A 12,260-nucleotide genomic window follows, 5' to 3' on the forward strand; every position below is an offset into this window, starting at 1 on the left:
CTTGTCATTGTTGTTTAGCAGGCCTGGCCCGGGCTCAACCTGCCAGTTCTGGTGTATGTGGCCAGTGCCCCTAACCACTGAGCATAGGCACTGAGCCACATTAATGAAGGCTGATGAGAAAAAAAAAGTCTGTATATAATTTTTGCAATATTCAATGTCACAGATAAGCAAAATAGTCCTCAAATAATCTGCAAGTGGCCCATGGGCCACAGGTTGAACACTCTGTATGGAAATGTTCTCAAAATGAGTTGTGGTAGATTTAGTAAATTCTATAAATTTATTAACTTTTGTAAGTTTACTAAAAATCACTGAACTATATAATTACTATGGGATAACTTTATGCTATATAACTTATATCTTACTAGAGCTATTAAAAATTGTATATGACAGTCACATCTTTTCTCCCATGTACCTAGGAGAAAATTTTGTTCTTTTTTTTATATTTGAAGTGCAAGTCCTATGAAAAATAAATATTATCTGGAAATTATTAGGATAGTGTTTCTATTAAAAATTTATTTTCTGATTTATTTGGAATTTCCTACATTTTAGTAGGAAGATAGTATTTTACATAGATGAGATGTTGGAGATATTCTTGGATATTAGATTGAGAATAGATTCAGGGTTCTCTGATTCATTTTATAGAGGAAAAAAATGAGCCTCAGATAGGGCAGGGCACCTAACATCTCCTGGTTTTTATAGCACCTCATTAAAAAGAGATGTCCCACTGTGAGGCTGATGACAAATGGCCTTCTGAGAGCCTCCTTAAGCCTCACTGCTCCATTCTGCCTAAGTTCATGACGCTACCTGGCCATGCTCTCGTGATGGTTTAGCCATTTTTCTCTATCCTATGGAAGATTTTCAATGCTGTGAAATCTCAAAATAACCAGCTGCATACCATCAGTGCTGAATATTTGTGAACTAAAAAAATTACAAATAGTTCATGAAGATTCCAAATGTCTAAGCAATGATGGTAGATGAAACCATTGGTTCCAGCTCCATATCATTTTATTTGTGAGACGTTGAAAAGAAAGAAAGAAAGAAAGAAAAACAAAACAAAAAACCAGGAGCCAGAGGTGGTAGCGTGTACCTGCAATCCCAGCTACTTGGGATTCTGAGGTGGAGTTTGAGACCAGCCTAGACAATATAGTCCCCCCCCCCAGCCAAAAAACCCTACAGATTTAATTAAGAAAATTCTTTCTTTCTTTTTTTCTTACTATTTTGACAATGATTTTTACAAGATGGCACAATATTTGTATCAAGAGTATTTCCAATTTGCTCCTTAGAACAATGTTTTGGCAGTGAAAATATTTAATCTGACATTTGCAGCATATCTTATAGTATCAGCAGAAGTTAAGCATTGTCTGCTTTGTCCTATAAGAAGCACCTTGATTAAACTTGACTTCTATTTGGTCAATGGAATCTATTGTGTTCCCAAAAGGAGTGACGGAGAGAAGAAAAAATAAAGAAAAATCACCTTTTAGAAAACTACTTGAACAGAGCAATATAAACAGATATTATTAATAATTACAGTGACATATTTTTTGTGATTTTTGATAGCTGATCATTCTGAGAATTGTAAGGACAAGCAATTTTTTCCTTTTTCTTTATTTTTTTATTTTTGGGGATTCATTGAGGGTACAAACAACCAGATTACACTGATTATATTTGTTAGGTAAAGTCCCTCTTAGCAATTTTTTTCTTATGAAACATGGTTTTAGACTTTTCCATTTTCATCTGGATGAAAATCATCCTTAGACATAAGGAAATCAATATTACACTTTTCAAAAGAAGCTTAGTCTTACCATCTGGGAGTAAACAGGAAAGGTTCCAGAGACCTTGAGTAGCAGTGTCTAGTACTTTTCTTTTCAGTGAAGATGAAATCATTGTATGGTTTTGTGTGCATTGACCATCAAGCACTTTTTTTTTTAAGAGACAGAGTCTCATCCTGTCACCCTTGGTAGAGTGCTGTGACGTCACAGCTCACTGCAACCTCCAGCTCTTAGGCTTAGGTGATTCTCTAAGCCTGACTCTCCTGAGTAGTTGAGACTACAGGTGCCTGCCACAAAGCCTGGCTATTTTTTGTTGCAGTTTGGCCGGGGCCGGGTTTGAACCCACCACCCTTGGTATATGGGGCCGGTGCTCTACTCACTGAGCCACAGGCGCCACCCCATCAAGCACTTATTTACATGTATCCGTAGTGTTTACTGTCAATACACAAGTTTATATTTTTGTTCTCCTGGTAAATAACATTTTGTAAATAAATATCTAGGTAGAAAAATATACATATATAATTTTCCCTTCCTCTTAGAAAAAATTTATGATAATAGAATAAATATATTTAAAAATTAGTACTATCAAGAGAAGTTGATTTTTGGAAGATATAAAAATGCTGATTCTTTGAAGATATAGAGACAAAAACAAAAATTATGGCCACAAAATTGATAAATCTTGAAAATATTTGGAGTGCAAGAAGCCTTACATAAAAACTACATGTTGTGTGATTCTATTTAATTTGAAGCCTAGAATAGGCAAAACTAATATGTAGTAGTAAAAATAAGAACTATAGTTGTTTCTAGAAGGATGGGGTGGGAATGAACTGGAAGGGAGGAAGTTTCTGGATTGAATGAAGGTTTGAGTTACACAGCTGTACGGCATTTGGAAAATATCAGCAGTGCACAGTTAAGATTTATGTATTTCATTGTATGTAAACTTTATCTCAAAGGAAAAATATGAAGAAATATGAAGCTCTAGTTAATTATACACACACAAAAGTATTTAGGAGTGAAGAGTGCTGATGTGCAACTTACTTTGAAATTCATTAAAAAGTAAGGTGGATTGAATGATGGCTAGAGGGAGGGAGAAACGGAAAAATATATAATAAAACAAGTAAAATAGACATTGATTTATGCTAGTGGTTCTATGACTGTGGACTACATTATTCAACCCTTCTGTATGTTTGGAATTTTGTATGTAGTATAATGAAATGTTGGGAAAATAACTCATCTTTGCTTCAAAGTCCCTAAATGGATTGGTTGATTTAAAGACACATAACTGATGTTCAGAAGCCACAGTGAGACATTTTACCTCGTGTGTCTCCAGAAATTATAATTCTCAAAAACCCTATTCTATAGAATTTGTTCAGAGGCCAAAATACATGTAAACTTCTCATGACAGGAAACTTGACAGAGTTGTAGATGAGGTCTTTTTTCTCCAGATAGTCTAATGACATTGGGCCCATTCATTTTATTTTCAGTGCACCGAATGTACACAGAGTAATGGTTCTCAAACCTGAGTGTGCATCAGAATGTCAACCTCTTACTGAAATACGGATTGTTGTCCCCACCCTCGAATTTCTGATTCAATAGATCTTGGATGGAGTCTAAGAATATGAACTCATACCAGTTCTCGGGTGCTGCTGATTCTCTAACCAAGGACACTTTCAGAGCACTGGCATGGAGCCTGTCCCCCTTTACATCAGAAGCACCTCTGTGTTATATCTTGCTTTAAATAGCAAGAGAATGTAAGCAAATCATCTCCATAGATTTTCATGAAAATTGAGCAAAGAACCAAAAGAAAGGAAATGAATTTTGTTATATGTATGTTCCTGAGCCAATTGGGTTTCTTCTTTTTCTTTTATATGTACTAAATAAGTAGTAATTACTAAGAAATCTACCAATTGTCCAAATTGGGACAGAAAGAGTATTACAAAATAGGCCTTGACATCACAGTATTTCCCCCTTTACTTTCATATCTGCTTTAGGCATATCCTCAGAATAAAAACTATTTCAAAGACTGGTTAAAACGAAAGGGACGTATAATGTTTTCTTTATACATTTGTTTTTGCTACTCTATCATAGGCACTTTGTACTAATTGTATTGATCACACTATACTGAAATGGATGACTTATTCGTCTGCCTAATTTACTAGAATGCACAGTCCTTGCAATCAGACATGCCGTATTTGAATTTGCCTCACTAATGCCTACTACCCAATAGTTAATGAACAGATAAAATGAAAAGCAGATAAGTAAAAATACATATTCCCCAAAGACAACTACAAATATTATTTAGTTTTTTGTTTGCTTGTTTGTTTTTTGGTCATTTGAAGTTAGCCATGTCACTGCCTTGCTTTCCTTACAGCAAATACCTATATACAGTCATTGATTACATGTGGTTGCTCCTCCTTCTCTCTCTTCCCCCTACCTCCCCAAAACTCCTAGGATGCCTCCAACTTTAAAGGGTAGCTTTAGCAGAATGAGATCTTGGGAATGTGTACAAGTAACAGTTGTGTATGCCTTAATGAGATGTCTTCCTGAGACTGAGAGACTGTTGACTTAGAAGCTGGTCTACGAAAGTAAATTTCCTACTTGGCTGTTGGTTGAGTTACAAAGTAGGTAATGAAGTTATTGCTTCTTTGGTAAAACTATTAGGCTTGCCAAGTGGTGCTAACATGTCAACACTGGCAGGTTCGGTCTGTCTCATTCAGTCATCCAAAGTCTCCAGACAGTGAAGTATTGGCCTGAGAAACCAGGGCACTGGGAATTCTGACCAAGGTGGAAACTGGTGGTTTTAGCTGAAATGGAACTCACTTACATAAATAGCTGGGCAAAAAGGTATAAAGTGCCCCATTAGGAGGAAAAGATTTTCCCTCTAAAACTTTTGGCAAAATGACATTTCTTTCTAAATTCAATAGCAAATAGTCTCTAGATATTTCATGACCATAAAATCCTAATAAAAAGCTAACTAGTTGACTCCTAGGGGTGATGGATCTATGAGAATTATTTGGCTGTGGCTTTATAAGGGGAGCTCTTGAGGTGAACTGGGACTTTTTCCTGAATTCTGAAAGCACATGTTGTGGGTGGAAACTTGTCTTCCAGCTGGCAGACTCATGACAAGGCAACTTGGGGAGGGAATATACTATTCTGCTTACCGTGGAGAGAAGATCCCAGAATGCTATAGTTTGAGCTCATTGCTAAGATATGATCATGTGTGAATAAAGCCATGTTCTAAATCTTTTTAAAGGCCCCATTCCCTGGCACTGAGGCTTATGGGACTTTTGTCACAACTTTTTCTTGTACAATTCTCTAAATGCAGTTTTCTATGAGATTTATTAAAAAATTATTTGTTTTCTTTAATCATTTTAATCAGATTTTTTCTTGTATTTTCAGATTTATGTTTATGGAACATAAATAGGGATTCCTTCTACCTACCTCTAAAGCTGTGTGCTGTTAAGTTACCATTTTCTGAATGCCTGGAATCTCTTTTTCCTCTATTGTTCTTATTTAAATTCTTGATTCATCATTTGGGTTATATGTATACATATACATATACGAATGATGATGAAATAATTTCATTTGTAAATTGGGTATAACAATATCCGAAGCATGTGTAGTTGAGCTCCTCTCCAGCTTATACCAAGCATCGTCTACCAATACCCCTCACTCCTACTGATAGCAGAATTAAGGTACAGGGAAGATAAGGCATATAATAAGAAGGACAGTTGATTGGGCCAGCTTGAGACTATTAGGGAATGAGAGGTTGGTTATCCTTATCAAATCACTCATTTGTATAAGTAGCAATTATTTTTGTATGGCCTTTATGGATGTGGTTAATGTATACAACCATAAAACATGGTTTGAATGATGCCACTTAGAGTTTTGCAGTGCACAACCTAAACAACTGTCAGTGACATCCCTCTTTCTAGAAGACATGTTGTAGAGAACCTACATGTTTACTGCAGGTTATATTTCTTTCCAAGCTCTAAGGAATTCCCTAGTGGGTGTTTTTTCCCAAAGAGTTGAGAAGAGAGTGATAGAGAATGTGAGATTTTGAGAAAGAATTCAAGCCCAGAGATCCAGGGAGCCAGAATACCATGAGATATATGAAATTGATAGCTGGAATATAAGAGCTTAAAGTTTATAAAGGATTTACCTAGCAATAACACTATAAGTGTTTTTAATTATAATTTTGCACACATGTACACACAGGCATGCGCACACACACACACACACACACCCTACTACCACCACCACCACCAAAGCAATTTAATTTCTTTTCCTTACTTTGTTCTGGCATGCCATAGTGCCTCTCAAGAATGGGCCTTGACATTCCTTATCTCTACAGCTATCTTAGACAGACTCTCCTTGTGATGGAAGGTCATTCAAGAATCTTGCCCTTTCAGCACTAGTGAAAGTGGTTTTAATAATAACTGATATTTAATTAATAATAATATTTAATCTTTATTCTTCTTTTTACTTCCTTAAAGTATTTAACTGAAGTTGCTGTGTTTTTTCTTTTTCTTTTTTTTGCTTTGTTTTTTCTGTTATGAAAAATTTCCACTAGCATCACTGGCTTTCAGATTGTTGGTAAGAAAAAGTCATGCTGTAGACTAAATAACACACATTTTTATGTAAAAATCAGGAGCAACTAAAGATACTTGTCTAATTGCCTTGGCCACTCTCTTTATCCTGTGCTGTCACAGAAAAATAACTGAAACTCCACATGGTTTTCTTTTTCCTTTGGGCGCCTTTCCTTGGATCATGGTACCAGGGCAGGGAGAGTCATTTGAACACAAAGGCTGTGTTATGTGATTGCTTTTGACTCTCTAAGAATTACATGAAATGTTAAATTATTTCTAAGTCTTATGTTAAAATAGCATTGACGTTCAATTAAATGTAATCTATGCCATCAACTATGATTTTTTGGAAGTTTTTAAATATGTTGACATATAGTAACTGCCCGGCTTAATACATAAACTTGATGATGTGGCATCTTGATAGCTCCTTAATAAGATGATGTGCCCAGAAAGGATAATATGGCATTGTCACAAAAATGACTAAAGAGGACCAGATGATTTTATATATGTGAATAATATATAAATTATTATTATAATTGTTAAATGGTGAATAATAATATTAGGCACTATATGAAATTACTTCCATCAGTGCTATGAAGGAGAGTCTAGGGTGGATGTGGAGGTGAGGAAAGTCTTAGCCTGTTCTGCTATGGCATGACGGCATGCCACACAAGATTCAACCATGTTGTTATGTACATAGGTAATTTGTTCTAGAAGGATTTCTGAGTCATATATCATTGTACGGATGAGCCATAATTTGTATATCTATTTAACTGCAGGGTTTGTTCCTAGTTTGGTGAAGCTTTGAATATTTGCATGCAAAGCTTTTTGCAGACTTATGTTTCAATTTCTCCTAGGTAAAAATGAAATTGATAAGTTAGTTGCTAACAGCCCAACAGGTTTCCCAAGTAGTTATACCATTTAACATTAACATTCTATGAAATATATGGACAGCCTCACTTGTTATTGATAGTTTTCTTTAATTTTAGCCATTCTTATGTGTGTGGTGTCTCACTATGGTTTTAATTTGCATTTTCCTGATGACTAATGATGTATGGTGTTGACTAGAAGTTGGTAAACAATGACCTACATGCCAAGTCCAACCACTGCCTATTTTTATAAATGTTGTTTTGTTGGAACACAGCCATTTATTTGCATAATGTCTATAGCTACTTTTGTGCTACAATGGCAGAGTTGAATAGTTGCAGTAGAGAACATCTATCTTGTCAAGCTTAAGCTATTTACAATCTGACCCTTTACAGAAAACATCTGACAATGTCCCCACTCCCATCCTCAACCCCCGTCAAGCATCTTTTCATGTGCTTTTTGGCTATCATGTGTCTCCTTTAGTGAGGAATCTATTCATAACTTTTTCATTTCTGAATGCAAGTCCTTTAACAGACACAGGTATCACAAATATTACCTCCCAATGTATAGCTTGACTTTTCTTTTTCTTGTTATTTCTTTCATAATTCAAAACTTTAAAAATTTGATCTAATTTAACAAATTTTCCAATCTATGCTGCATGTGCTATATCTCAACCAATGGGAATTCATTTAGTTATTTTAATGTCTTAGAAAATTTGATTTTATATAGCAAAATAAGTGGCTGACCAAGTATAGAGGCTGGAATTATAAGTGGAAATCTCCCTATCCCCAAAATAACATGTTATGGGTAAGAATGGAGTTATGCTTTTAATACTGAAATAATGAGTAATTATTTTACTGGTATCAGTATGGTAACTATTCTTTTTCATAGTATCTTATAGAAATTAACACTGTACCTAATATGGTTTAAGCCTAAACTTTCTATTTAGAATATTTCTAATTTCTTCATTGGTGTTTTTAAAAATGGAAAGCATATACACATACACTAAGCTAATTATTATTATTACATTAATAAGTATTTTTTTAGAAGAGAACTTTAATATTTTTCAGTTTCTCCCTTGAAGTATTTATATAATCTTTAACAACATAATATCAACAATTTAGACTACATTCTGAAATATTTTGGAAAGTGTAAGATAACCTTATGAGAGATTAGATATGAAAGAATTCCTCCTACTGAAGGGATGTAGTGATGACTCCTTTCTCACAGGCCCACAGAGATGTCCATGATTGCTAAGTGCCACTGGTCCAAGTGCCACGCGTTCAAACTGTTTCTTTGTAGAGCTTGAATGCAACTGACCACAGCTACTCAGAATTTTGGGGGTCAAAATTATATGTATGCCTAGCACCTGTGCCTCGGGCAATACTAGTACTTTACTACTTTTTCTGGTTGGTTCTTTGAACTTACAGTACCCTAACTTTTGTCTGATTTTCTAGTCTCACCATCTTGCCACTGTTTTTAATGCTGCAGGGCAAGTATTTACTAATTTTGTTTTGAAGGAATTTTTTTTCAGAATTTCACAATACCCTTTGTAGTACTTAGGGATGCCTTAAAGGTGTTGCAATCAGAGGATTAGAAGCCACTGTCATAGATCCAAGATTCTACTTTGGCAATATGCAATCTTTTTTCTAAGGCCTACTGGTATTGCTTTCCTAAAACGTTCACTTTTTGTTTTCTTCTACTCATATTGACATGTACTTTGTTTCTCATATAAGATGCAGTAAAGTGTTCTTCCACTACTCTTATTTCTGTATACTCCTAGGATTTTCTGGGTAACATATATACCATTTTACAGGTAGATTTTGTACTAGTAAAGCTTGTATCATGTTGTATTATACGGAAATCCCTCACCAGAGATCTTCATACTAACTGCTGAAAGATAACAGCCATTACTTGACTAGTGTTCCAAACCATTAAACAAGAATTATTCAGACTGAAAATAAATTTATTATCAAAGATTAAAAATTAATGTCATGACTGAAGTCATGAAGAGGCTTATGCACAAGAGATGCGATCACTTCCAGCTCTTTTCATAGCCTTCCTGTTTCTCATTCAGCATAGCTGTTACTTCCACTTTCCCAGGGGAGGAATAATGTGGTACGTCAGACCAGAGTTCATGGGCAAAGGTCTAATGTGATGCTCTTGGCCCTTGGTCAAACATGAGTACAGCCTAAGTGCCCTAAGAGTCCTTATACTCGTCTCATCTCAGTGTTGGAAACAGGCTGGCTGTGTTTTGATTTACTATAAGATCTGATAACCTTCTAAAGTAACAGAATATGTGCTGGACTTACATTTGTTCCATACTTTTAAGAAAAGTGAAGTAAGGGCTGGGGGCAGTGGCTCACACCTGTAATCCTAGCACTCTGGGAGACCAAGGCAGGTGGATCTCCTGAGCTTAGGAGTTCAAGACCAGTCTGAGCAACAGCAAGACCCTGTACCTACTAAAAATAGAAAAACTACCTGGGGTTTGTGGCAGGTGACTGTAGTCACAGCTACTCAGGAGGCTGAAACAAGAGGATTGCTTGAGCCCAAGAATTTGAAGTTGCTGTGAGCTATGATGCCATAGTACTCAACTCAGGGCAACTGAGTGAGAATCTGTCTCAATATAAAAAAAACACCCCCCCCCACAAAAAAAAAAAAGGAAGGCGAATTAACTCTAGAGATAATGTAGGCACATTGTTAAAAAGAGAAAAAAAGACTTAGAAAAAAATCTGTTTTATTTGAAGTATACATCACCTTATCAAAATCTGGTGAAGTTAGCACAAAGCATCCGTGTTTAGCATGGATTTGCACATGGTGGTCTATGGCTTAGCCATGCCTTATTCTGTTGGGAAATGGCAAAGTTCTCAATGAAAAGACAGCAGGGAAGGTAAGATCCAGCTTTGACCCTACATTTAACATGCAGGATGACTTCATGTACAAAAGACCTCAATCTCTTCATTTGTAGGAATTGTTTTAGATAAGTCATAAGATCCTTTCTTGGACTTTATATAAGCTACCCAGGATCTATGAGTTTCAATTTTTCCACAGGTATAAGTATAGTAATCTGAGATTCAAGTGTTTATAAAATTTCATCAAGTTCTTAGAAAATAGAAAGTACTATGCACATACATGAAAACTATAGTCCTAGCTGCTGAGGTATGAATAATTCTCACAATGTAGTACCCCCCTAAAATGGTTGTTTTTTATTTTCCCAAGGCCTAATTGAATCTTTTAATGTAGCTTTATTGGGGCTGTCCTGGCTGATTTTTGGTTGCAGTATAAAAAATTCAGTGTGATAGTCTTGGGGAGCTGTGCAGATGTGATGACTGGTATTCGTACAATGTAAGTCTTTGATTAATAGGAGATGGAATGTGAATTATTAAATTGGCAAATACAGTCCTGTCTATAGGCAGAACATTTTAAATATATTGTTGGGAATAAAGAAAATAATTCAGGCTCATAATCTCTTATCTAAAATGCTTGTGCTCAACATGTTGTGGAATTCAGAAATTGGGGGATGGCCAGATAGGATGTCTAAACCCCATATTATATACTTTCCTCAGGGAGATCTTGATTGGCACCATTTACATGTGAATGGTCAGTAGTGGGATTAAAGAAAGACTAAATGGCCTCATGACAGTTCTGACTGGGGTTTATTACCAAATGAATTTGAGATGAACTTTCAAAAAAAAGTTTTTTTGAGTTTTGAATCATAGCTAGAGCCGTTGTTGAGCAATCACTCCATGCCAACTTTAAAACTGTACTATTTACACTGACTAATCTTTATAAATAACCCAGCAAGAAGGCAGATGTGATCCATCATTTATACACCAAGAAGCTAAGGCTCAAGCATGTTAGATGAGTTGCCAGGGGCCACAGTAAGTCACAGAGCTGGTGTTTGAACTAGGTTCCTTGTGACTCCAAAGGCAAAAGATAATGTGTTTCCTCACGGCTTGGTCAAGACCTGTGGTTGGTGTGATTATTTACCCCTGCTGCATTGGTAGTTAAAAGCGTCTTGAGTTTGAGTAGGGTTTCTCTTTTCAATCTCCAGGTTCTCTAGGATAGTCCATCCAATCATTACTTACAAGCTAATGAAACGCCATGCATGGACCTGACTCCAGTCCAGAGTATCACACTTAGATCTTCAGCTCCCAGTTGGGTGTCTCTGTGCAGCAGCCTAACTGACCTAGTGAGCTCCCAATAGAATGAATCAACTTCTCAACCCTTCTGGGACTTCCAGAATTCTCTGTTCTATACCTTCTCCATTATCCATAAGACAGAATCCTTCTCTTTCGACACTACCAAAGCACTGCGTTCTGGCAAATCCTACGTTCTGACACTACCAAAGCCCTGCATAGAGGAGGCTTGGGGGTTTCAAGCTGTAGCAATTCAATTGTACCAATAAGGAAATTTAGGTCTTTTCATTATCCCCAGACAGTGTGTCTAAAGTGAAGGTTCTGGACAACAGTGCCTCACCAAATAGCCAGATTCTATCTACCTGCTTGAGAATAAGCTACCAAGTATTGAACCCCTAAGATTTTACTTTTTATTCCAGGCTGATTTGTGCTATTAAGCCCATTTTCTTTGCTGTCAAAGACAATGACTACATTTTCGGCATTTGGAATTGTGCTTGGAATACTGAGTGGCAGAGTCAACAGCATTTGTTTCAAAAATGATGTCTGTAGCAATCAATCCTTGCTGGGAATTTGCATGGGATACTAAAGAGGAGAAGTAACAGGCCTCTGTGTTTTTTTATTTCCATTGCTAGGTAAAAGACCAAGCCTGAGGGTCCATGTCAACACCACAAGTGACTCCATCCTCTTGAAGTTCTTGCGTCCAAATCCAAATGTAAAGCTTGAAGGTTTTCTCCTGGGATATGGCAGCAACACATCTCCAAACCAGTACTTCCCTCTTCCTGCAGAAGGGAAATTCACAGAGGCTGTAGTGGGTAAGTTGTCTCGTGCAGGGGTGGGGAACATTCTCACACTGGAAGGTGGCATTCATTTAACTGCAATCAAATAAGGCTCCATTCTAG

At 36.4% G+C, this 12,260-nt stretch overlaps 1 protein-coding gene across 3 annotated transcripts in view; it reads left to right on the forward strand.

Moving 5' to 3' along the window:
• Positions 1 to 12,260, forward strand: part of ABI3BP (ABI family member 3 binding protein) — a 233,430-nt gene that overhangs the window by 44,470 nt on the left and 176,700 nt on the right. For all 3 annotated transcript variants that reach the window (XM_023508060.1, XM_023508061.1, XM_012812736.2), the window contains exon 2: positions 11,994 to 12,173. In XM_023508060.1, the coding sequence (XP_023363828.1) occupies positions 11,994 to 12,173 (180 nt within the window). The remainder of the gene's footprint in view (positions 1 to 11,993; positions 12,174 to 12,260) is intronic.

The sequence above is a fragment of the Otolemur garnettii genome, unplaced genomic scaffold (genome assembly GCF_000181295.1).
Source record: "Otolemur garnettii isolate 467f Iridium unplaced genomic scaffold, OtoGar3 scaffold00220, whole genome shotgun sequence".
Lineage (NCBI taxonomy): Eukaryota > Metazoa > Chordata > Mammalia > Primates > Galagidae > Otolemur > Otolemur garnettii.